This window comes from Perissodus microlepis, chromosome 15 (genome assembly GCF_051167445.1).
Source record: "Perissodus microlepis isolate ML-2025 ecotype Zambia chromosome 15, ASM5116744v1, whole genome shotgun sequence".
Classification (NCBI taxonomy): Eukaryota; Metazoa; Chordata; class Actinopteri; order Cichliformes; family Cichlidae; genus Perissodus; species Perissodus microlepis.
Genome location: NC_140475.1, coordinates 17,906,731 through 17,933,615, shown reverse-complemented (window position 1 = coordinate 17,933,615; position 26,885 = coordinate 17,906,731). Strand labels below are relative to the sequence as shown.

Genomic DNA, 26,885 nt, shown 5'->3' with positions numbered 1-26,885 from the left:
CTGATAAGCAACCTACATATTTAGTAAGCTCATTCATTGATAAACTGTCAGATGTAGGAGACTTTTATTTTATTATAAACATGAAAAAAAAATTGATTTTGTCTCCCGACGGGACTTTAATCCCAGTTTGACCTCTGGGAAGAAGAGGCTAAACTGATCTTTATACCACACAGGGTCACAACAGCTCTGGGTGTCTGTGAGTGTATGAGGCGGTGTACTGCTGGATGGGAGGTGGGTTATTTATAGCAGTCAGTGAGGTCACCAACAACAGACAGCCTCAATGAGCTGTATTCAGTCTATAGTTTAAAGCCCCCCCTGCATACGCTCCGCAGAGTCATGACCTCTGAGGGAAGCTCCTGGGAAAAGTGCGAGCTGCTGATCGTTACTGATGAGGACACTAAATCAGGGAGAGTTTAAACATAAAAGCAGTGGGTGTACTTACAGAACCTTGCGCGCGTGCGTGTGTGTGTGTGTGATCCTTTTGGAGGAAATGTTGGACTTTTTTGGTCAGACTGCAGCTCTTATTGTGCTCCCCTCACATTCCTGTCATTCTTTAAATGGCTGACGTTTGAGAGCCAAAGTAGTAAGAGAGTAACTTTTACTCAGCTTTGACTCAATTTAAATATTAATTAACTTTTATTACAGACGTCTACTCCATTACATTTCACAGGGAAGCGTCTGGATGTTTTTGCCTCTTTGAGTATTCAAATTTGGCATCAAAATGCCAAAATTAAGCAAGAATAGAGACAAATTGCTAGATTATTTAAATGTGTGCACATGTTAGGTTGATATTTAATTGTTTTGTTAATCCTGTGAAGCCTGAACCATGAAATAATTGCCAAAAAACTCTTTTTTTGGTAGGGGTAGTGTTTGTTGACAGTCCAAATGGCCCAGGGGAAGAAGCTGTTAGTGAGTCTGGAGGTGTGGGACCTGATTGACCTGAGGCGACAACCAGAGGGCAGCAGGTCAAACAGGTGGTGGGCGAGGTGCGAGGGGTCACCTGTGATGGCCCTGGTTTTCATGAGACAGGAGGAGCTGGCGATGGCCTCCAGCGGTGGCAGAGGGCAGCCAATGATTTCTCAGGCAGTGTTAATTACCCTCTGCGCAGCCTTCCTGTTCTCAAGAGAGGAAGGTGTACGATTTCTCATTTTCCTATAAATGTAAATGGAAGCTAGTTTGATTTTAGATCTGATCTGGGGTTATTGCCTGATAAATGTTGACACATAAACCAGTCCAGTAACAGGATAAATATGGCACTCTTTAAAGCCACTTTTCATAAGAGTTCCTTCTACTTGCAACACATTTACTTCAGTAAGACTCCAAATACTGGGCTTGTTTAACAGAATATTTTAATTTTATCAGCATCTAAAGCCTCTGAAGAGGTTGATGCTCCAACAACACTTGTAGTGTAAAGAACAGCTTTATTACTTTCAGCCTGTGGCCTTCATAGTATTCAGTTAAATGTAAAGGTTTTTTCAGGGAGCTAAAGGAGCTTTTATTTTTATAGCAACAGCATAATGCAACAAGAGTCAGATTAACATAGTTTTAGAGTAAATATTTTACATGCTTCAGCATCCCCACAGGGCTGTATATCGCAACTGTTTGTAAAGTACAAATGACTCTTTTATAGGTTTTTGTATTTGTACACTATTTTTTTTATTTATTCATTTTTCTCATTTAATTCTAATTCACATTTTCTTCTTGACACTTGCGCTGCTGTGATGTCTGCATTTCCCCAATATGGCATTAAAAAAGTCTGCTTAATTTACACCTGGTTTTCTAACCCACCTCCAACTAAACGTCTCTTTTTAATTCTATATCTGACTTGATATCGATTATTATTGATGTCTGCTGGTCTCCTCATCCAACGTATGCACAAAATATATTAAAATACTATATTAAAGAATTTTTGCAGTGCTTCTGGATAAAACAAAGATCGGAATATTCGTCTCTATTTTATTTTGCCCTGAAATCCTAAATTGGTGTGTATATATTTTTTAGGTTACTGGGTCATCTAGTCTAAAATAGATGATGCCTTTGTTTTCCTAATGACCCAGAACTTCATGTGAATGATTAAAAACACTCTTCTCCATACACCTCACTTCTCAGGTTTCTCTTTCCTATAGTTTATTTTCCTGGTGGTTCTCAGTGAGTTGCTGCAATATCCACAGGATTTAGAAAAGCCGTAAACCAGATGAGGGAAGTCAAGGAATTTTACAAATGGATCACTTTCCAAGAATACAGCAGACTGAGGTCTCCAGCTTGTTTTACAGATTTATTACATTAGATATGTTTGTTTGGCCAAACTGCGCTGCAGAGAAGACCAGAAGGGGAATCGAGGGCTGAGATCATGGAAGAGGTAATTATATATACACTTTGGAGCCTTGCTCGTCCTCCAGAGATCAAGACCAGCGCACACAGAGACCAAAGAAACTCCTAGTTTGATGTTAAATACTATTTATTGCAGATCAAACACAGATGCACGCTTATCACTCACACCATCAGCTCCAGCAGGCTCAGAGCTGAAGGTGTTTACAGCTTCATGTCAGGATGCGCCTGACCTGTCGCACTCAATTTCTCTCACTCACTTACTCACACACACATACACGCAACGAAACGTGAGCTCATGTATTTAGTAACTCACACAGTCAGTCAATCATTTGGCAGACTCGAAAAGTGATAATCCCAGTCGCAGTAAGTCAGTCAAACAACCTGGAGGGCTGATGAAAGCTGAGGGAAACCGATCTGAAAACGTATAAAACAGTAAAGAGAACAAACCAACAACCTGTACAGGTGTTTAAAAACATGCTGCGGATAAAATAAAATCTCTTTGGATTTCAATACAGACATAATTTTTGGGGTTGATGGGCGGAGAAGTTCCCGTAAATCCCCTGCATTTTGGAGGAAGCTCTGAAAGGCAGTAAAAAGTAGCAAAGGATTGGATTGTTTTGAATATTTTAAATAAATCCCTTCTGATGGCTTTGATTTGAAGTAAAGTAAAAACAGTTTCCTGTGTGGTTCAGTCAGAGCAATGGGGACTTTTTCTTCCCTCTATGTCTTCTCAAACTTTCTGACTTAAATCAAAGCACTTATAACCCTTCATAAGAGGCAGACTTCATCTTGATGATGTGAAAGTATCCAGATTTTCACACGGAAAAGCAAAAAGCTACAGAAAAGTCCAGCAAAACTGCTCATACAATATGTTGATATGATGTTTAACTGTTCATTTGGTGGGTGTAAGTATTTCCAACTTTGCTACTCTTTAGTAAAATTGACCCTGTTGGAAGTTACACACACTGCAGTACCAGGATACACAGGGAGGCCTGAACACCCTGAGCTGCTATCATTACCGGCAGGTTTCACACACAGACTGTATAGAAAGATGGACAACATGCAGCAGTCTCTGAGGGATTTGATTTGTGATCAAGATCAGGCAGCAAATCAGTTCAGAGACACGGAAGCGGTTCTTAAGCCTTGTGGTTTTTTTGCATTTGAGCCATCTTCATCTTCATTTTTTTGGAGCTAGAAGTCACCATATTCAGATGAGATGGTGCACTGTATCCACAGACTGTATGAGGGCAATTTAAAGACTCATACCTGCTACTTAGAATACTAGAACTTCACTTGCTAAAGCTGGAGCACAGGTTTCTTTGCACAGGCTTTTAGCACAGTTAACAGCACAGCAAGCAAGGTTATCAGTGCATAAAAATGCCCCCAATAACACCAAACTGATAGTCTCAATATAGTTTAAGTAGGTGCTTTATTGAAATGGTACCCCATGTACAGCTGTCTTAAATGGGTATGGTTGCTATAGAGAATAAAAAAGGCTGTAAACATGCTTATTTCTGCTGTGAAGTTGGAACTGCAGCTTTTCAGCCATCTAGACAGAGCAGAGAGAGCAGCTGCAAATAATGCTGAACTAGAAAGCCATAAGCTGAAGATTTTCCCCTTTTCCACAATATTTTCTTTTTGTATAATGCGTCATTAAATTTAAACCCTGATGCTATAAAACATCTGCTTGTGCATTGTTAGCCAGAGATCGATGCTGTCTGCGTACAGTGATCCTCTCTCCACGCGTGTTCATTAAAATCATCGTTTGACCTAACCCTCCTGGATCAGTGTTGTTTCTGTGTCCCTTCTCAATATTTGAACCCGCAACAGAAGAAAGTGGTGACACGATGCCCATCTTCTACATACAGCCTGTGTTTTTAGACACCAGGACTTTAACTCTCCACTCTGCCGGACTTGACGCAGCAGTAGACATCCCATTAAAGCTTATCGTCTCAGCAGGACCCGACGACACTCGAACACACAAAAACAATCAAACCGGAAGAATAAATGGCAAAAACCTCAACAAATTAAAGCAATAAATACTAAGCACACAGTGCCAAATCTTAAAACTTTACAGCTCGCCTCTAGTCTTTGACTTCTCCTCTTCCTCCACCTCATATGTTACATGCTTTATCTCCTTCCTCATCCTGAAGCTTTCGTGCTCTTTACACCTTTACAAACATCTTTCTTCTCACTTACTCGAACCTTACTCGTGGCTTAAAAAAGAAAAAAAAAGAAAAATGCTGAGCGCACACACATGCTACAGTACAGATCAGTAGGTTTCAGATTCCTCATTTAGCTATGCGTGATCAAATCAAAAATAATCAAAACAAAAGTAAAATCACAGTGAACAGACACACAGAATCACATCTATACATCAGTAGTGACCCAGCGGCCGTTTGGTGTCCAGCATCGTGATTGGTTGATTGGGAAGAGGAGCTCTTCCCCTCCCCGTCGGCTAAAAACGAATATCTGAAGATGTACTCAGTCAGTCTTCTTTGGCCGTGACGAAACATGACTCCATCTGAGGGACAGGCCAACCAATGAAAAGTTACCGAGGCATGTAGGGACGTTAAAGCGCTGACACACATTATCACTTTATGCTCTTTAATCTGTTTGGCCGTGATTCATCTGCTTATGTTAACCAATTACAATCTGCCAAATCATTCGTTGGTGTGTGTCAACATGCAAACTTGGGTGAGGAATAAACTCTTGGTGTGTGATCTTGTGTAATTAGTCTCACAAAGGTTGTGCGTAAATTTTGATGGCTCACAAATGCACGCTCCAAACCTCGCAAGCATGATGTTGTGCATGAAAATCAGGTAATATAACAAGAAGGGCACCTAAGTGTCAACCATATCCAGCTGAGCAGCTGTTTTGTCCATTTCCAGTTTATACACAACAGGTATTTTTTTTATGTTAATGCAATCTTGTCATTTGACTCTTGGAAGGAGAGCAGAGTATCAAACTTCTACTTAATTTAGCCTAAAAGCCACCAAGGCACCATTTTTAATTTGTTAAACCCCAAACTTAAAAAATGGATTCCTAGAATAAAACATATCCTTAAGTTGTCGTTTGTTACTATGAAATTAGATGATTTATGATTCAGACACAAAAAAATCTCACTGGATAAAAAAATATATGATTTTGTTTAAAACAAATAAAAATCTGTGACCTAATTTCAAATGTAATAATCTTGATTTGTGTCACTTCTTTTAGTTAACAGCTGAACATGAACTAAAAATAAGATTTGAAAACCAAAACTGCTCCTGTAGGAGGATTTTGTTTGCCGCACACAAGGGTTTTCCTCAGAACTGCTTGATTTGTTTTCTGAAGCGGCACCTTCCTGTCGAACACTGGGGTGTGTTTGCCTCTTTGATTGCTTCTGCATGAAGCAAAATTAAAACCTCACAAAGCTGACCGTGAGGAACCAGAAACAAGCCATTTGGAGGCCTGTGCAAACAAGTTCAAACACATAAACAGTTCGACTGAGTCATCAAATCAACCCGTTTTCCCCCATAAAACATGAACGCAGCATCTTTCTTGCCTTTCCTTACATTTCCTTTTTTTGAGGACACCGGACTGAGTTTGAAAAACTGCCTACACAGCCCTGTTCTTCTGCTCTAGAATAGTTCTGATTATTATGCAATTAATAAGAGGAAATGCATGAAAATACTTACTTTTAACATTGTGTCCTGTCAGCATTTTAACCTGCTAAACACACAGAGAAAGAGAGAGAGAGAATAATTCATTAGTGCACAGCAGAGCAGTCTGAGGCTAAAACAAGTGCTAAAGGTTCCTGCCAGAACCTGTAATAAGAAGCAGAGCAGCTCCTAGCACAGAAACATAAAAGAAGCTCTTACTTAGCAGGTGCCACACAAATTAACTCCAGAGACAAAAACTCTACTGTAGGCAGCTCTAATGCAGTAGTTTTATTTATCCTCCAAGACTTAACTGTGGCCTCCTGTTCGTCTGTCTGTAGGGGAGGGGGGGTTTGGATTATTATCACAGGTTAGTACTCTAACGAGCGCTCAGGCCGAGACCAGGAAGTAGTTTCGCCACTTCTCCTCCGCAGGCGGTCCCCTCATAAAGAGGAGGGGCTCCATAAAGCATGGCTAATGAGACGGCATGCTAACGAAGCTTGCTACGGTGCAGGCGAGCGCACCTGGAGAGGAGAAGGCGAACAGGAAAAGCTGTGAGCACGAGCGGATTTAAAGTGTAAGCAGAGAGACAGCGATGCGATCCACAAATCAGATTTGGCTCCATCATCATCAGAAAAAGTCGAGAAACAGAGCAGAGCTTAATATCTTATATCTGGAATTGCTAATGCTGGCTGTATTTCACTAGAAGACATAATAGTGCTATACTACTATATCATGATTAAATTATCTTGGTAACATTTTTCAACAAAATTTCCTTTCCTCTGCACAGATCAGCTGTTTGCACCCTTTTAACAGCTGTGCAAATAAATACACATAATCCTTTATTACATCCAATTTCCAGGCCCGTTTCAGAAGGAAATATCGCCCTTTTCATTCCACTTAACTCAACTGTAAAACACAGCTACTCTGATTTTCTATACAAACCATATGAGCAGATGATAAAATACGATGCATTACTGCAGATTAAAGGCCTTTTTCCAGACAAGCATGTGTTTTCAGTTTTGTGGCTTGTTAAAATTGTTCGGATTGGAGTTATGTAAAAGCACTGCTGGGATTTATATGAGGTTACCAGCATGAATACAGGCCCCAAAGGAAGAGAGCTATGCAGGCCCGCGTTTGCATGCTGTGCCTGTATACAGTCACCAGGGGGCAGTGTCAGAAATAAGTGGATCGAAGATTTATGTGCTCAAGTTGGTTGTTCAAGTTTAGCCCCTGCAGGGAACTCCCACTCTTTGAACTTTAAGATAGTACAGAATGAATGGGTCTCTAAGGAGCTGTAGAGCAAGTATAAATCATGATTTTTATAGAAGGATTTTTTAAAAACTAGATTCTATTCTAGTAATTCTAGTTCTATTCTTCTTTCTGTGGCTCTTAGAGGCATAACAGCACCATGAGCCACTAAAATTTTGATTTTAGGCATGAAGCGGTACAGAAGACGCTTCTACAAAAATAGAAGCTTCTGATGTGGCGCAAGTACTCTTCCAACATCTAGTTATTGTCTGAAAATGAGCGCCATTAAGAGAGTGTGTCCGCTTCTAAATTTTTAAAAGACAAATCAGTTTATGGACAAAATTTGCCGCACTGTAAAAGAAAAACTTGCAACTTTATGCAAATTCGGGCATTTTACAGAACCTGGATTTCTTTTTGGTTCATGAAGAAGTTTCACCTCTCAGCAGTAAAGAGAGAGAGAGGGAGTCCCAAAAGTTTACCCCTAGTTGAGGTTGTCCTCACGGTCACTGTCAACATAATCGTTAAGGGTGACATGAGATAAGGTGTGAATCAAAGGTTTGGGTCGTTATAGTCACAGGGCCTGAGGTGTGAATCCTTAATGAGATGTTGCCCCACCCTCAATGTGTGAATTGAAGTTGAATGACCTGGGAAGGGACCGCAAGACTGCACTACAGGTGACTGAGGCCATGTCCACGCTAATACGTTTTTCGTTTGAAAACACGTTTTGGCTTTCCGTGCACACTGAGACGGCGTTTTTGGAAACGCTTTTCAAAGCGCCATTTCTGCTTCACAGTGTGGACAGCGTAACCACAGGCTTTCGGAAACGAAATATAACGCATTTAAGTCATATGATGCAGTCATGTGACCAACTAAACTAAGATAGCGGAGGGCATTATACAGCAGTTGTTTTGTTTGCTCTCAATTTTGACAGCCCTGTTAAAGATTAATATCAGTTTGAAGCTTTTCTTCAAATTCTTTAATCCTCACTCGCTTTTGCAACTTTGTACTTTTGTGTTACTCGCAGCAACAACTCCACCTCATTGTAAGTCGATTTAAAAAACTTTCCTCTACATTTTGCCGCGACGTTTCAAAGAGTCGTAAAGTAAATAAACGGCAGACAAAAACAACGCAGGTCGAAGCATATTACGTTTCACCCATGCGCAATACAGGAACCTAAGTGTTTCAGTCGTTCCAGTGTGCATGAACAACTGTTCTGAAACGATTGAAAACGATAGTGTGGATGCGGAGCGTTTTCAGACAAAAACGCTGTTTTTGAATGTATCCAGATAAGTGTAGACGCAGCCCCTGCTCAATGACCTTAGTAACTAACATGATGGAGAGGTGAAGCAATGTCACTCAGGACTGCCTCTAAGGTGACAACCCCACTAGGGGTTAAAAACCTGGAACTCTCCATCAGTCTTTACAACTTAAGAAGCTTCGTGTAGATAAGATCTTCATAGTAGATCGTGGCGCGGGTCATTACAGTCACAGGGACCAAGGCGTGACTCCTTTGTGATAAGATCTTCATAAAGATAAGAACTCCAAACTTTACTATTCAAGCCAACTTTTCAACCAATCACCATTCTGCCTCACTCGACATCGGCCTACGTGTTGTTGGCTTTTTGTAGGAAACATGCAACTCCGAAGCATTTTAGGCTGGTTTAACTGCCACAGGCACTCGCCATGCATATCCGAAGCACTACACAAACAGACGCCACATAAATCCCACAACATAATGACCACCCTGGGTCTCGTGGTGCTACAAAAACAACAAGGAAAGCTTCTGAAGACTTGAAAACCTACATTTTTAATCAACTTTTGCAAGAATAACCCCTGGATAAATACTGTTATTATAATAATACCTTGTCAGGATGTTGAGAACACTTTAAAAATAATATAACCAAATATAAAAAGAACATTTTGAATCAAGTAGAAATAATTAAATCAGTCTAATTTAGCTGTATGATCAGTAATTGCACTTAACATGTATACACACATCTGTCTGCAATATTTAAAAGAAAACATCAAAGAGTCAGAGGTTCAGTCACATCTGAGAGGGCAGAGTAAGATCAGCTTTAAAAATGATTTTTTTATGGTTATAGCTGCACCCGGCCCATTTTAATTAGATTAGGAGGTGATCTGACCTGCCAGAAAACTCCTTTCACATTTTAATCTTCATATATTATTTATTTAATGCATTATTTTGTTTGCAGTTGGTTTTGCATGATTAAACTTTAATTTTAAGCCATCATTCTGACTGCTAATCTCAGGTGACTCACGTAAGACACAACTCAACTTAACTTTTATATTCCCATGTTACTGTCAGGTTTTGTTAGCCAATTAAGCGATTCAAAACAGCATAAATGCATTTAAAAAAAAATGTAGGAAACAATACTGTACCTCTTTCCTTCCCATTCAGCAATCTCTCCTCCTCCTCCCGACTGTCATCTGCTCAGAGGAGACAGTAAAAAGTGACATTATTGTAGAAAAATGTGAAGACTTGGTTTAAAAAAATCTAATTTCTTGTCCATGTTTAACAGCTTTGCACACAAAACTACTACAAAAGGAGTGCGTTTCCGTTTGTGTGAACCTGAGTGAAGCTCTTTGACCAACGAGGACACGGTGTTGGTGATGGAGTCGGCTGCAACCAGGAGGTCGTTTCTCAGGTTTCTCCTCGGGCCTGGAGCAAAGAAAACAATCATTATTTTATCCAGCACTTGTATTTACAGTAATTAGACAGTTTTGTTGTTCCCTGATTATTTGTGCTGTTACTCTGTCTCGCTGTGGCAGCAGCATATAATCTGGTGTGAATGAAAAGAGCTGTTTAATGATGAAGCAAAAGAATAAAAAGGGGCTGAAATGCGAGCAGAGCAGACGTGTGAAAAAGCACTTTGAGGCCAGTTTGTGATTTGTGATGCTGGTGTGCTTAAATACAAGAGATTTAAATGTTTTGCATAATTACTGAATAAAGTGCAAACTGTGTGTGGCATTGTGACGGCGAAGTGCGTGTATTTATTTGATGAATGAGAAAGCGTATAAAATGCCTTTATTGAGGATTCTGACTTGCTGCCGAGTCTCTTTCACACTGCTGGAATTGCAGCCGTCAGGACACAGAACACACAAGAATGCCTGATCAATCAGTCAAACCAATTTAAGTTTGATCTACGTCCATGTGCGGGGCATATCCCTTCTCGTTATAGGGAAGGACACAAAGACAGATGATGCAAAACAAAAAAGTAAGTCATTTTTGGTTGTTGAAAGGTTAAAAAAGATTTGACGAGGACAAACAGGCAGACCGAACTATTTATGCACAAAGAGCTGAGTAGGAACAACCTCAATGAGATAACAAGACACAGGTGAAGACAATCAGTGGAACACAGACAGGAAGCAAAGCTAACACAGGACTCGAGAGAAAGCAAACCTCCAAAGTAACAGAATACAGATGTAAATCCTAACACAAACACCAACAGAGGAACAGGAAAGACTAATTCTTATAAAAAAAAAATACCAAAACTAAACAATCACTAGAGACAAAATTGTCAGGGCTCTGTGTGCGGGCAGGAGGAGATGACTTGTTGAGACAAAAACCACAGCTTTCTTGCTGGCAAAGAACAAAAGCATAAACTGAACAATGAAAGCTGAGACCAGAAACACACAGGCAAATCTGAGGGTATGACGCGACGCTGAACACTGGAGGACACACACTATAGCTGTATCCCAATTCAGGGTCTGCAGCCTGAAAGGCCGCATTTTAAGGCCAATTCCGTCACAGCGACGCGACGAAGGCTGTTCCAATTCGAAGGCTGCTCGAAATGCGGCCCTCAAATGCGTCCTTCATTTCCCTGAATTTTAAGGATGTGGCAGTGTAGACTTCGTGGCCAAACATATGCCAGAATGCATAGCGCGGCGGTGGGTGTGGATAATTTTGCCGAAAAAAAACGGCGGATGAGGGGCGCCCGAAGAGTAAACTTTAAGTAAGTACTGAATATTATGTCACTTATTTATGTGCAAATGTTTACTAACAAAGAACATTAAAACATTACTGTTGGCCACATGTCGGCAAAGTTATGTGACATTAGTGACGTTTGTACTAACTTAAAGCCTTTACTTTAAAATATACGCCGTTCAATAGCTGACCTTAATCTTACAGAGAATGATCAAAGCTCATGTAGAAACAAACAAACAAACAAACAAAAGATTTTCTCCTTCCTTTCTGTCACACAGTGCTGTATGAAACGTTTCCAGCTGTTAGTATCATGGTTGCTAGGCAACCTGGGCGGCGCGACAGAGGCTAGACCGTCCCATTTCACAAGCCTCGCACTTCCGGCCTTAGTGGTCTTTGAGTACGCGGCCCTTGTGGACCGTTGAGGCTGCGTACTTTAAGGCTGCAGAACCTGAATTGGGATACAGCCTATAAATACACATGAAGGAATGACGAACAGGTGGGAACACAGCCGGGAGAAATTTTACCTAACGACACAGAGGAAGTGAAACTAGAAACACTGACATAAGACAAACCTTCAAAATAAAACGGGAAACAATTCACAAAGACGCAGACTTGACACTGAGCTAAACCTATACTAAACACCAGGGCACAAGAAGAAAACCTAAGAACTAAACCCTTAACCAGAATAAACTGAAACATAGATTTATAATAATGATCAACAAAGCACAACAAGGGAATCAGAATATAACCCATAATACAAAATTAAACCAAAACACAAGAACTCAAAATGCTGGGTCAAAATGACCCAGAACTGTGACAAAAATAGTAAAAGAACAGCAAGAGACTCAAAAATAAAACCAAACTAAAAGTAATGAAGTTAAAGAATCCAACCACAAAACACTTAATAAATACAAAAAAATTACAAAGCAACTCAAAACCCGGGGACCAAAATAAAAAGGTCGCTGCTGTCATGGACAGCCTCCAATGCCACCATCTTGTTCTGCTCCAGAAACTCGCTGCAGGATCACATGAACCAGAACTTGCTTGCTACACCGATCTCAGAGAACTGATATTTCTCAGTTTTTTATTAGCTGCAAATAAAAGTATTTCCAGAGGAGAAACTATATAAACCATTAAATGATAATTAACTTAAAAAAGCATATGTGCATCTAATCTTGCGGTGCTAGCATGCATGCCACATGAATCCCATAAATCTGTAGGAAGTGCCGCCATATTAAGGAGATCCCCTGTGATGTCATACAGATGCACAGGTTGGGAAAAAAAACTGTCTGAGACTGGGTTTTTATAACAGTTTGAGGCCTCAGGTTTTGGGTCACAGGGACCACTTGCATATATGCTGATTATTTCATACCTCTGGCTACCCCTATTATGAGCATCCATCAGTGTAACGGTCTATATATGACAGAAAACAAGGAAACGCATAATAGCTCCATTTTAAACATCAGTTTAAGTATTTATTTCTGTCAAGTGGTTTATATTAGGTTTTACAGTGAACTGTTAATCAGGTGAGACTAATCCAAAACACAGCCTGGAAACTACTGTATGTTTGTGCCTGTAGCTGACAAGAGGTTCAATAAATAAATGTGGTAAACACAGCTGGAATTACGACGTAACAATCCTGAAGCGCTACCGTCAGGGATCCATTTACACGTCGTGCTTTTAGAAAAGCAGCTAAGCAGAGTATGTTCTCAAGCATGCACTACTTCATATGAGTCAAAGTCTTAACAGGGAATTTGTAGAGCTGCTCAGACATGCAGTGAAACCACATGCAAGGCTTTTCAGCCCAGACCAAAATCCTAGCAGAAGCTTCCCTCAAACAGCTGAAAAAAAGTGTTTTTAGACCTGAAAATGCTTCACTCAAAACATCAGACCCACTGTACTTTGTCTCAGCCGTCTAACTAAACAAAAACTCCTTCAAACATAAGCCTTTAATATCAAAGAAGGCAAACTGCAAGACTTTTTTTTTTTTTTTTTTTTTAAGGTTGCCATGTGGGAGAGAAATGAGTCCTACCTTGAGCAAAAGCCTCTTGTACATCACCTCCCACCCCAGCGAGGGAGTCCTGAGGAGGATACATGTGTGTCTGGGAGGGTACAGCACCTACAGAGCGGACGGCTGACGGGCTCGGCCGAGAGGGAGAGGAGTGAGAAGAGCCGGCTGCCTGCGCCTACAAGATGAGAGGCGTTATCAGAGCTGGTTAATGTTACTTCGAGAAGGTTTTAGATTACAAGATCACACCTTTTGCATTTTGCTTGAATATACGTCCAGTGTGTGGACTTATCTAACTTAACCTTTTAGTTTGGATAACAATTAATTTCTAGAACCAGCTGACATGGCTTGGGCATCTGAACAGGATGCCTCCAGGCACCTCCCAGGTGACCTGCTCTGACTTAAGCTTGATTTAGACTTCTGCGGTAAATCTACGTTCTAACCGGAAACCAGTTTTAACCCTACATCACAACCTTCCGCACCATTCAAGTCATTTGAATGGCACGAGGTCGCGTCGACCCAAAATATAGTAATATTTCTCAGGAGGTGAAGGTCAGGTTATGGCATAGGATTAAACAGAGTTTCCAGATACGTCGTAAGTTAGGACGTAGATTGCCTATAAGTGGAATAAAATGGATGAAGTTAATTATTAACGACGAGGATGAAAACGAGACCAGAGTATTACAAAAACAGGCACACTTAGAAATGGATGGTTCAGGTTAAAAACCAGGCTTTGCTTGACTGGAGTCATCACAAACACACTCACTCTAACATCACTGTGTTTCCAGAGTTGTTCACTTGCTTTGTGTTAGCATGTTGCCTGTGCAAGTGCTTGCAAAGAGTCATGAGTCACCTTAGCGGCTGCTGCTTCTGGTGTGATTGTAGTTTGCACTTTACCATGACGCTCTGGGCCTTTTTATGTGCTGAAAATAAAAGTAATGTCAAAATCGCCGCTCATCCGCTAAGCTAGTTTCCTCCCTGCACATGAACTGAAGTCAGCTGATTGTTGTGAAAATGTGCAGGAAAAGGGAGTGTTTGGTTTCTTTTCTGTCCACATCTCGTGAAGAGGTTTTCAATCTTTGCTCACCACCTGCCCTACTTTCCGTGATTTTTTTCCTCTTCCCCAAAATTACTTTAAAGTTTAAACACTGGGTTTGTGTGGCGGAAGCATCGTGACAGGGATCGCCAGAAAAATAACTGCAGTGATGCACATGGAGAGCGCTCTGAAGGCGCGATCAGCCACATTTAAATCATGCACAGGCCTGTTTTTCCAACTTTTTGATTGCATGTGATATTTCAGGTGACTAATAAGGACTGAATCCCACAGTTTCTTCAGTGTTTCCAACAAAAGGGTATGGACTTACTGCCTGTCGCTGTTCCTCATCCTACAGGGACCACAACATGGGCAGCCGGAAAACAAAGAGGGCAGAAAAGAAGAATGGAAAACAAGAGGTCAGACACAATGACAGCCAGAAAAGTCATAGAGGAAGAAACATCAGAGGGGAAAATGAGGCTTGTTACTGCAAGGACAGAAAGAGGGGGGTGTGAGGAGCAAGGGAGGCTTTGCCCTCTAGTGTGAGAAAATACAAACTGCTGGAGATTTAAATCAGAGTGTGTGTGTGTGTGTGTGTGTGTGTGTGTGTGTGTGTGTGTGTGTGTGTGTGTGTGTGTGTGTGTGTGTGTCACCTTGAGCAGCTTCATCAGTCCTTCCAGCTGCACCATCAGCTCCCTCCTGCTCTCCTGCAGCGACGACATCCTCTGCTCCAGTTCATCTTTCCTCTGTCTGGAACACACACACACACACACACACACACACACACACACACACACACACACACACACACACATTACAAAGGCTTGCTGAAGACAGGAGCTGGAGTAAAAATAGATTTAAGTCCCAAAATGTGGAGAAGATCAGAAATGCAACATGGAAGAAAAACAAGAGATTAGATTCACAGTCCTGAAGTGCTAAAACAATCTGCAGAAATTCACAGAAGCAGCTGTGTGATGAGGTTAATAAATAGATGAATAAGAGAGGAGAGATGTTATTGAAGAGCATGTAGGAGAGTGTTTCCAGGAGAAAATCAGCTAGATTACGTGAACTTTTAGTCAGAAATCCTCAATATTTTGTAAGATGGCAGGGAGAGAAACACCAAGTCTGTTTGAGGACTTCAAATTAAGATGAATATATATACAAAAGTGCACTCAAAATACTGATAAAATGCTCTGCAGCAGCAGGGCTTTCTGGAAACAAAGCTTTAACAGCAGGCATAGAGTTTAACATTCACGATCTTTTCCCACCAAACAGTATGCGGTCTGGATGAGACATTAAAGCGAGAGCAGAGCTCGTCTTTCTTTCCTGGCTTCCCTTCACGTGGCAAGATAAATGAGTAAATAAACAAATGAAAACAAGAGTCTGACTCATTCAGTAAATAGAGTTTTGTTTTATTGTTATCCCAGAGTAACTTTACCCGCAAGCTAGCCAACAACCTCAGAAACGCCACTTTATCTGTACTATTTAAGATATAGCTTAGCAGTTTTCTCCAGTAACAATATCTAGCTCTGAGTCTGTAGCGGAAACATGAAAGAGATTACCAAGACAGTAATATTACTGATTACAGGCTTGTTAAGACATGAAGATGGGTACCAAATTAACTCTAGTTGGACATAGCTGGTGTGGCCAACCATTTATTCATTAAGTCCTGTCCTGAAGAGCATTTTCACCGCTGCCATTATGAACAAGGGGTGGTTGTGACTGAACCGGAGGACCCTGCGACAGTCTAAAGCGTGCCCTACTTTACCCTCCTTTTTGACTAACGGATACCATAATTTACAGAATGATCACCACGGTGCATTCAGTAAGACTGGAAACTAGTGACTCATAAAACCAGACCAAGGGCAAGAGGGAAAATTGCTGGCAGATTCACTTTGCACTGGGTGACATTTTCTTTTTTTTTTTTTTAACCCTAATCTCATCCTGTAACAGCTGGAATAGCCTCCAGCTCCCTGTGACCCGAACTGGAAAAAAGATTACGAAAGAAGATAGAGAATTCTGAAAAATTGGCCATCAGAAAGAATGCAGGTTTTCAGTAAGAGGAAACACTAGAAAAAGCACTATGTTAACTTCACTGCAAGACTACCTCATACTATTTTAAATTTGGAGAGATTTTACCTCATTTGGTCTCATGGCCACCAGGAGGAAGTAGAAAACTCCAGACAAACAGAAACAAAATAGAAAAGATGGGCTCTTACGTGCTGAATCTGAAAAATGTTTACTCTACTGCCGCCATGTGGCTGTTTTATCAGGCATGTTAGCGTGAAAACTGGAATAAAAACTAAAAATCTAATATAACAGCTCTGTTTCACACTTTAAAATATACACTTTTAAAATATTCGACCGTGGTTCAGGGGGTTGGGAAACTCATCTTGTAACCGGAAGGTTGCTGGTTCAATCCCCTGCTCTGTCTGTCTCGGTTGTTGTGTCCTTGGGCAAGACACTTCACCTATCGCCTACTGGTGTTGGCCAGAGGGGCCGATGGCGCGATATGGCAGCCTTGCTTCTGTCAGTCTGCCCCAGGGCAGCTGTGGCTACAACTGTAGCTTGCCTCCACCAGTGTGTGAATGTGAGAGTGAATGAATAATGGAATTGTAAGGTTCACGAAAAGCGCTACATCTATATGCAATCCATTATTATTATTACATATTTAAATTTCCATAACATGATGGAAAAAATGCCTGACTAACATCTCTCAGGGCAGAAATGTTATTGTTTACGTCAAAGCCAGGCAGTTTCCATCACTTTCAAGTTCCTCTCCTCTTCTTGAAGGACTTGTTTTTACTGAAAACCGCAATAAGTGCGTTGGAAGGGATTCCTTCTTTGGTGTTTTTGTGAACTCCACCATCTGTCGGTACCATCTGCCATAAAGAACTCTCCCTCTGCGCCGCAGAGCAACACGGCAAGTTTTCCCGCCAATTCTGACCGCGGCGGTATGGCAAAATCCGGAAACTATAGCGCAGCGAGCGAAAGAGCGATTGTTTGTGAAACATATTTTCTGTGGGTGTGACTCACAAAGTTAAAAGATGTACATTTTAACTATTATATGTATATTTTCTGTACAGAAACAGCAGGTCTCAGAGGAACTGCGTTCACCTGAGCAGACGGAGCTCGGCCAGCAGAGTCGGGTTGGTGCTGCTCTTCTCCGGGCTGGGCTGGCACGCTGCGTCATGCTCTGCACGGAGACGTTTGATCTCTGCCAAGATCTCTCTGGGAAATGAAAATCACACTGGTCAGCTGAAGCCTGATACCACAGTATTTTAGGAATGAACAGCCTGTAAATAAGCGGGGCAAGATGGCGAACTTCAGCAGGCTTTAGAGGAATCTTTTTTTGGAATGATGCACAAGTTTAATTTAGAGAGTAAAAAACAAACAAGCTAACAGCCAGACCACAGATGTTCACACATACAGTGCTTTTATTGTGAAAGAACAAACTGTAAAAACTGATCATGCTCCCTTAAAAGTAATTACTTGGTAACGGTTAATCAAATATACGACCACAAACCATTCAGCTTCTTTCTGTCACTTTTTATTGATTTCGCTCTCATATATTAACCTTATATCTTTAAATAATTACATCTTTTTTATTTGTATATTTTATGATACCTTAAGCTCTAAAGTTTTTTCCCCCCCAACAAGTTAAATTCTCCACCTCGCTCCTGTTCACATATTTCTACCTGTTTTTAGACTCCAGCTGAGCAATGAGCTCCCTCTTCTGTTTGTTCGCGTCAAAGTTGATGCTCCGCGTCGGGATCACCTAAAACACAAGCAAACGGTTGATGGGTTTCATGTACAAACCAGAACAAGATCCCCGTGTAGTCGGAGCATATGCATGCATATGCAGTATTAAAGTTAAAGGCTTAGAGGAGATGTGTTCGACTCACTCCTGTGCCTTCGGTCTCTGCCAGTCGGGTGGTGTAGCGAGCGATCAGTTTGTGCTCGTCGTCTTGCCTGCTGGGGCTGTCAACACTGAAGCACAGAAAATCTCTAATTTACTAAGTCTAGTGAAAAACTGTATTTAAACCAGCAAAGAGCATGATGCATGAATTTAATGCAGGTAAATATGATCACTTTTAAGTTTTCAGAAATAATCCATTTAAGTACATAAATGTGGTAAAATCTGTGTCTCTCTGCATCTCTTTATCTCTCAGAAAATACTTTTAGGAAAACACCTCTTTTCACCATCTGTGTAAGAATGAAATGCTCTGAACACAGACAGGAAAAAAACTACAGAGTTTGTAGCTAAGCATGGCTCAGAGGGTGAGGACACCCAATTTTTCAGTAAGCATTGGAGGAAGCACAATTAACGGGGCAAATTTTTAACTAATAAGTATCACCAGTAAACGTCCCCAGGTGATTACTTACACCAAGACTGTACATCCTGATGTGGGGACATTTTGGCTTTTTAGCACCATATACTTCATTCTGCTCTATAAAGTGTTTTATACTTTGTTAAACAAGCATTTTATTGGTTGTACTGTAAAATAAACCTAGTGTCCGCATATGAGGACCTTTTTTAATTAACTGCTTTCTGCTGGGTTAAATTAAGATAGCTCTCAGATCAGGTTTTATATTATAGTTTGCTGATGCATTATATCATTAAACATGCATATATTTGCATAACAGTACATAAAATTGCTTTTTCTGCCTGTGGTGTCTCACCTTATTTTGTAAACATGTAAAAGCAATTTAATATTTTTCATAACACTGTTAGCAGGTTAATGTATGAATGAGCACTCAACGCTGTGTGTGTGTGTGTGTGTGTCTGTGTGTGTGTGTGTGTGTATCAGATTATTTGTTTTAAAGCAGGCAATGTTTTTCTTGTGTTGAAAAAACTCCTCAGAGCGAAAACAGAAGACTACAGGAAAAAGGAAGCTTTTGCTCCTTCTGGTTTCTGAATTTAAAAAATAAATTAATTACTTCATAATTTTATTTGGTCTGTATTTTATAATGCAAGAGACGCACTTCCAAGACTGCTAATTGTCCTTTAACGGCAATATTAGGCCGATATTAAACACTTCTGCATTATTCCTGATTCTCCTAGATAATATTCTATATTTTGAATTGACCCCATCTCTGAACTGAGGCCCGATATCTATTTTATTTAGCCCACACTCCTGGTTTAATTAGTGCTTCCCACCTGTTAGGATTAGTACTAGTGCTTGTTTTTGTACTTTGTTAATGTTTTATAACAATGACTTATTGCATTATTGTGAAGCACTTTGGTCTGCCTTTGGTTTTAAATGTGCTATATAAATAACATTGTATTGTATTGATATTTTAAAAATGTATCTGTGTGTTGTTTCCAATGTAAGGCAGTCATAACTGTAATTTTCTTGTATTGCAGTATTATAAAAAAAAAAAAAAATCCAAAACAGGATTTTATTGTAGATTAGAAAACTGTTTAAAGTTATTACAAAACCTGGGCAAATGGAAATCATCATTATTACAGGAAAACAAACTAAATTAAAAGCTAAGAAGTAACACAATAATTTAATAGGATATTCTGTAGCTGCAGATTTCTCTCTTCATAAGAACTATAGCAAACTACAGCATTTCACTTGGCTTCAGCTAAACTGTGCAGCACGGTGCCCTCCTCCTTACTGCCTCCCTGACTCCTTTACGTAACCACCCCTCACTCCCTTCTCACCGCGGGCTGCCCTGGAGGCGATTCACATACGCAGCGATCAGAGCGTGCTCCTCGTTCATTCGCTGAGCCGCTGCCAAGCTGGACGGACACAAAACAGACGCAGAGTAATCAGCCAGCATCAGATAACAGTCTGTCTTACAGGAATTACATCAGTTTAACTTCAAGTCAACACAAAATATCTCTTAATAAATGTGCATATGAGTAAAAAGAAAGAATATTTTCATAACACCTGAAAAATGCGTGTAGATTTTTATATGCAATGAATATCTTTTATTATTTCAATTATTCACTAACATGCAATATTTCTTATTAGTTCATTTTTGGTCCACAAAATGCTAAAAGAAGTTCAGAAGAACCCAACGCACCAGAGTTTAAAGTGAGCCTTTTTTGCTTTTTCTTATGTTCTGTCATATTAATCCAGTGCTGGATGCTCATATTAAACATGACTAATAATCATGAGGTCAGTGTATGTACAAGCCAGACATTCAGCCACCAGACAGCTTGAAAAGCTTCGTTTCACACAGTTTTTTTTAACTACTGCAGCAGCTGGATAGCGTAGTGGTAAGACCCCCCATGCTAAAAACCAGCCCTGGAGTTGCGCGGCTATGTCTGCAGCCTGTCCGCAGTTCAGGACACAAGCATTTCACTGCATGTTCACAATATGTTGCACTGTGTATGTGACAAATAAAGTTTGCATTTATTTATTTATACTGGCTATGTACGATGTCACGGAGGGGATAGCCCTAATATGGACGTCTCCTCTGCCTTTTAAAGCTGGTTGTGAGGGACAGCCAATCAGAAGAAAGTTGGATCAGTAAACATTGAATAAGGCTTAGTCTGAAGTGTGAATCACGCCTCTAACAGCACATTTTTCCACTGATTATTACTTCTTTGATTAACCTTATTAACCTCTGTGAACTCTGTTTTTCACACCAAATATTGATTCACTGTGGAGGCTCACCTTCATGTATACAAACCCAGAGAGGGTGGAGAAGCTAGCATTCCTAAATCTGCACCAACTTTTTCCTTCAGCTGTTTTTTTAAATAGCTTTGCATCCTTTATAAGCTGAGTTACCACTGTCCACTGTGTGATTGGTTTACGGTGTTCTCTCTCCCTTGTGTTTTGATCGATTCTTCCTTATTTGTGATTAGTTTTGTAAGCAATTATTTCTGTACTATTAAAATTTCTTTTGACTGGAGCAGTTTCGTGTAAAGAACGGAAATAAGGAGCTGCAAACGAGCATTAAAAACTATTTAATCATCTTTCCATCCATCTTTTTCCACTTATCCAATTCAGGGTTGTTGCGAGGCCGAGAGCCTATTCTTACTCTTACAGGACGAGAGACTTAAATACACAATTTTTTCATTTCATTACAAAATAATAACGGTCCATAATCTTACAAGCTATGTAGTGGAGTACGTGTTTTGCCTTTTAGACATACACCTGTATGGTGGTGTCAGAGATGGCTGCTGTCAGCTTGCAGGAAACTTCACCAAAAATGTAATAAATGTAAAAATAATGGAAAACTAAACTTTTCTTTTAACTTGCACTTAATTCAACAGCTCTTTCACAGTGTCAGATCAAAGACATTGCAGATTCCTTCACCTCTCCACCTGCTTCCTACTCTCACTAACCTATGACAGCATCGTTTTACTGGCGTTGAGTTGGGCTGAATCTCGTATTAGTTTTTATTCACCCACCACGAGCCCTTAAATCGCTATGAAGAGTTTGCATCTATTTTTAACTGCGTGCAAGTGAAGCACTCATGCTATCGAGCCCTGTGTCACCAGTATAGACCCTCTGCTGTGTATCCACGCAGCTAAAAACAGCCTCTTTATTTCTGTTAACTCATATGATTCCTTTAATGTGAAATTACTAATAGAACAACCTAGTAAGCTTTCACTTCACCAGTTTGCTTCACACTTCAACTCGGAGCTGTGATTTATTGAAACAGCAGCTGGCCAACCAACTTGCCTGACACGGTGGTTAAGGTCTTTATTTGCCTTGAATATTAGAGAAATATTAGTTTAAACAGAAAAAAGAAATGAAGCCACAAGATTGCACACTTCTAATCAGCTCTAATGTCAGTCTTTACCTTTTCGAGGACTCGCGAGCAGATGAAGACAGCAGCATGGCTTCACTGGTGTTCCCAACGGGTCTCGATGGTCTGAACAGACAAACACAAACATGCGTTAGAGGCTTATTATCAACAGAGTTAACACGGAGGAAGGATAGCGACGTTAAATCATTAAACTGCCGAAGCCTGCCTAACAGAAAGCACGCATTCTTACGCTCCCATTCACATAGTCACACACTCTCACATGCTTTTGAGTGCATTCATGCAACAGTGAACTGTAAAAGGTCTGAGCAAACACAGACAGGCCAAAGATCAAACGAGGGAGAGAAAAAAGAAAGTAAGAGAGGGAAGTGGAGTGAGGGCACATCCAGAGGAACATTTTAAAAAGACTATAAATAATCAACATTTTTAAGTCTGAAATTGAAACGGCATTTTTAAAAAAAAAAACAACATACTCACACCCGCGCTAAATTCAGCCTGTGTGTGCTGGCCTGAGTATGAGCCTAACGCCTGCAGGTCTGTGACGACCTGGTCGGCTTCAGTGTGGAAAATTAAACAATGCTGATACGCCACAGGGGGCGGAGCAACCGAAGCGTTTGGATATACAGAGGCAGGACTTTTGCTTGATTTATGTTATCTGAGTTTTCTAGGTAATGTTAAATTTTGTAGTTCGAATGGTTAGCTTTTAAGCTGTAGATGTTTCACTTCCTATTGTGAAAGTGTTTAAAAAAAGCTTAAAAAAAGCTTAATCTTTTTTGTTCCATCTAATGCGAGGAGGCCTCATAGTGAATATTCCTCCATAGCTTCAGTGACTTTAGAGGCACAAAGAGACAATAGTATCTGTACAGCCCAGCAGGCGTTTAACTTGGGCACAAAAAATGAGCAAATCAAGGCTTTTTTTGGAAATAAATTCAATGCAAAAATCAAACAATCTTCTTTTTAAGCAATATGAACATTTTACACACTACAGAGGTCTATTTTAGACAGGGTAGATACACATGAATTCAATAATATGCAATCCAGTAATATTAGCGTTAATCATACAGTCATCATTGTTTCAGCTTTATTCACACAGATCTCCTGTAAGCCTATTATGTCAAATCTAGAATAAGTTTTAGAAATAGTTTAAAGGTCGTTAACGTTACCATCACACAGTTTAACTGGCACCAGGTTCAATACTTACAGTCCAAAATCATAACCAAACTATACAGGCACATCAATTAGATTGATTATTAGTGAAGGGCTCTCAATATGGAAGCTCAAAAGCGCCAAAATAAACAAATGAATTGAAAATGTTAAACATACATGTATAGATTGGTTAACTGACACTTTTAATTTGCTTCTAAATTTACTAGATTTTGTATTAATTTTTGTATTTCTTTATTCCCACGTTTTAAATTTTCATTTTATTTAGTAACTTTATTTTCTATAAACATTTTTCCAACAATTTCTCTATTTTCTTTTTGTTTTTTTTTACTGTTCAACAACAGCAAAAAACGAATAAAAGTAAAAGTATTAATAACAACAACAATACTCATGAGAAGTCAAGCATCATTTCAACAGACACGTCAACCATACATACAACACTGTAAATCAATTATCCCATTTTCACCATCGTTTGAAGTCTTGTGCAAAAAAAAAAAAAACTAAACAAAAAAAACCTTATCATTAAAAGCTCAGAAAGGGTCAGATTAACAGAAATGTTTCCACTTTTTTGTAAAAATCAAGGGATTTATTTCGGACCAGGTAACTCCAGTGGGATGTGTTCCAATATCATCCTGTGCCATCTGAGTTTTACGAAAATAGTGCATTTTTCTTTGTGCAAAAATCAGAAGATTAAACCACTTTCTGAGATATTTGTTTCGCATGCATGTATTTGGGAGACCAATGACAAGTGACACCATGTAAAGATCAATTGCGGTTTCTAAGATGTTCCATAATTTAAAAAAAACAAAACAGACTGATAAAAGGTGGTGTGTATGATTGACAGCAATTATTTTTTCTCCTGCATTTATGTAAAGCATGTAACAAGGTTAAGTTTACTTAACGTATAGCTTTTTAGTGTGCATCTAATCTAAAATAATAAGGTCAGTACTGTCATACCGGCCAGTAAATGAATCAATTCATACAAAAGCAAATAAATATAGAAGCAAATTATTATTATTATTATTATTATTATTATTATTATTTTTTTTTTTTTTAAATACCTTGATATTTTTGTTGGCACGTGTAATGAAACTTATATACTTTGTCAGTTTTAGGCCTCCATACCTTGAAACTATCACTGTACGTTAAATTAACATCCTAATGAGGTGAACTGAGTGACAATAATTGCCAAAGGGGACATAATAGAATAAAATAGAATAGAATAGAAGCTGAATCCTTTTGTGCCTCACTGAGTAAGACCGCACTGATCTGACAGGAATAACCTGCATTATTAAAAAGCGGTTGTTGAAAATTTCAGTAACATTTAGCTTTTTGATATTTGGTGTAATAAATGTGTGAGTGCTGGGAGGTCATATCATACACTATGTTGGCGAGGTTAAGGGTCCTCTCGGGTTCTTCTGGGTAAATTGGGTGTGGCGGCTCCCTAGACGACACGCAGCCCAGAGTCCTGCTCAGGGCTCGACCGATCTTTGTCGCCGGTGACTTCTACACACAAAAACAAACACACAAGCATCAGTTTATGAACCCACACTGCATGAGTGCAGTAGATGTGTGAAGCCCGTTTTAAAGAATCAACTTTAGCACTTTTTGAAAACAGAGATACCTGCTAATTACTGCTAACTAAACTGCAGCACAGACGTAGTGAACAGACTGCTGCCCTTTAGCTAATCACTCACTTGTATATATGTACTCCCAGTTTCCCTTTGTTCACTGCCAGATCACTTTCTATTCTTTCCATTTAAGGCTTCTAGTGATTTCCATTGTTGTTGATCCTCCTCATGTTTCTTGTTATTATCTGTTGTGTTCACTTGTTATCTTCTCGTGTATTGCCTTGTGGACTGGTTTTGAGTTTCTGTAGTCTCCCAGGATTCGTGTATTTCCTGTCTATGATCTCTGCTTGTCTGGGTTAAAGATCTGGATTTACGGGCATTTATTCTGACTCTCCGTGTCCTGCTTTTGGGTCCTTCTCTGTCAGCCCTTACACCACTAGTTTTAATTTCTAGACCACCACAGTGCCGCTGTGCAACTTATTTGACAGATAATTTAATGAATCTCTAGGGCTTTACTGTACATGTGCTTATGTGCATATTTAACCCTTTAAAGGCCCTTTTTTAACCTGAAAATGCACTGACACTTAACTCCTGAGCACAAATCTTAAAATCAGGCATCTGTTTTCCCATGAACCACATTCAGGTTGCTGCTGTTGGGTGTCTTTGTTAAAAAGAAAGAAAGAAAAGGACATATACTGAGAATAAAAATGAAGCACAAAGCCCAGTCCTACAGAAAATCACATGTAAATATATGTAAAGCCTGAGCTACAATGAGTATATAATGTTACATGATGACAGGCAGGAGCTGCACTAGTTAGAGGCTTTAGACCTAAAACTGAAACATTAACAAGAAAAATTATGCCAAAGACTTATTGATGAATAATTCAACAACTATATCTCCTTCTATTAATACATAATTTCTTCATTAAAAACATTTATTCCTTCAGGCTAGAGCAACTTTTATTTAAATTATCCGATTCACTTCAAATAAATACATCATGCTTGAGTATGAAGCTATAAATATTTGGGTATGTACACACCTGCATTTAGCTACTGACCCTTTGCCCACAATTATCAAGGTGTGTTTACAATGTGTGCTTTTATTTTTGAAACCAATTAAAACCAATTACATTTCCCAGGAGGCTATGTGACTGGTTCAGGTTGTTTTATACCAGAATAAGGGTAGAGCGAGTACGGCTAGAACAGGGGAACAGTTTTAACACCTCAAATAAATAAATAAAAAATTTTCTCTGCACATGTGTACAAGCATCATCTTTGATTTTGAGAAATTCATAGCAGGTGAAGTGAACACCTGAATGTTTCTTTCAAATTGAATGGATCCTTGTGTTTGTATCACTGAACTTAGAGCCTGGCAACTCCATATTCAAATTCCTTTTTCCACTAACCCTCTAACTATGTCTCCAAACTGCTCAACCTGAGCTGTCCCTCTGCTGTACTCATTTTCAATCGCGGTCACTCCAAATGAAAACCTGAACATCTTCAGCTCTGCTTCTTTATCAGTGCCACCATCTCCAAACCCTACATCGGATCAAGCCTCACTACCACCTTGTAAACCTTTCCTTTTCTTTTCGCTGCTATTCTTCTGTAACAAATCAGCTCTGACACTCATGTTTTTACCCTGCCTGCACTTTTCCCCTTCACCTCTCTTATGCACTGTCCATTTCTTTAGATGTTTGACCCCAGGTATTTAAACTCATCAACCTTCACTATTTCTACTAATTGCACGTTCACCTTTGCACCTGTCTCGCTCTCATTCACACATATTTCATTCCTCTTCTCTCCAAAGCATACCTCCACCTCTCCACCTGCTTCCTACTCTCACTACAGGTCGAAATGTTGTTTGCAAACATCATAGCCTGCAAACAACAAGGGGCTCAGAGTCGATAGCCAATGTAGTCCACTCCCACCCTGAACCCATCTGTCCCTCCGGTCTCACCATGGTCTCGCTGTCCTCATCCATGTCCTGCATCACCCTCATACCTCTCTGGCACTCCCGACTTCCTCACGTAGTACCATTTATTAACAATTTACATATTTAATAAATAATTGACAGGACACTGAGTGGTCTCGGTTGCGATATGTCAATTATGATACATGATGGATTCAAGCTCCAAAGAATACCAATGCACGAATGGACGCCACAATTATATTAGCGTCCACTGTGAATTTTAATGTTGTAAAATGCTAC

General features: G+C 39.8%; 1 protein-coding gene across 7 annotated transcripts in view; it reads right to left on the bottom strand.

Annotated features, from left to right (window-relative positions):
- Positions 1 to 2,440: 2,440 nt before the first annotated feature.
- The window catches only part of LOC146372017 (dystrobrevin beta-like), a 44,965-nt gene continuing 20,520 nt past the window's right edge, over positions 2,441 to 26,885 (bottom strand). For 5 of the 7 annotated variants that reach the window (XM_084952492.1, XM_084952490.1, XM_084952494.1 and 2 more), the window contains 13 exons: positions 24,487 to 24,611; positions 21,978 to 22,049; positions 19,882 to 19,959; positions 18,116 to 18,200; positions 17,909 to 17,988; positions 17,328 to 17,441; positions 14,864 to 14,960; positions 14,542 to 14,562; positions 13,202 to 13,355; positions 9,814 to 9,903; positions 9,624 to 9,671; positions 6,012 to 6,045; positions 2,441 to 4,855 (listed from right to left, as the gene is read on the bottom strand). In XM_084952492.1, the coding sequence (XP_084808618.1) occupies positions 6,038 to 6,045; positions 9,624 to 9,671; positions 9,814 to 9,903; positions 13,202 to 13,355; positions 14,542 to 14,562; positions 14,864 to 14,960; positions 17,328 to 17,441; positions 17,909 to 17,988; positions 18,116 to 18,200; positions 19,882 to 19,959; positions 21,978 to 22,049; positions 24,487 to 24,611 (972 nt within the window). In that variant the 3' untranslated portion in view covers positions 2,441 to 4,855; positions 6,012 to 6,037. The remainder of the gene's footprint in view (positions 4,856 to 6,011; positions 6,046 to 9,623; positions 9,672 to 9,813; positions 9,904 to 13,201; positions 13,356 to 14,541; positions 14,563 to 14,863; positions 14,961 to 17,327; positions 17,442 to 17,908; positions 17,989 to 18,115; positions 18,201 to 19,881; positions 19,960 to 21,977; positions 22,050 to 24,486; positions 24,612 to 26,885) is intronic. The other 2 variants (XM_084952495.1, XM_084952496.1) reach the window with 2 other exon arrangements.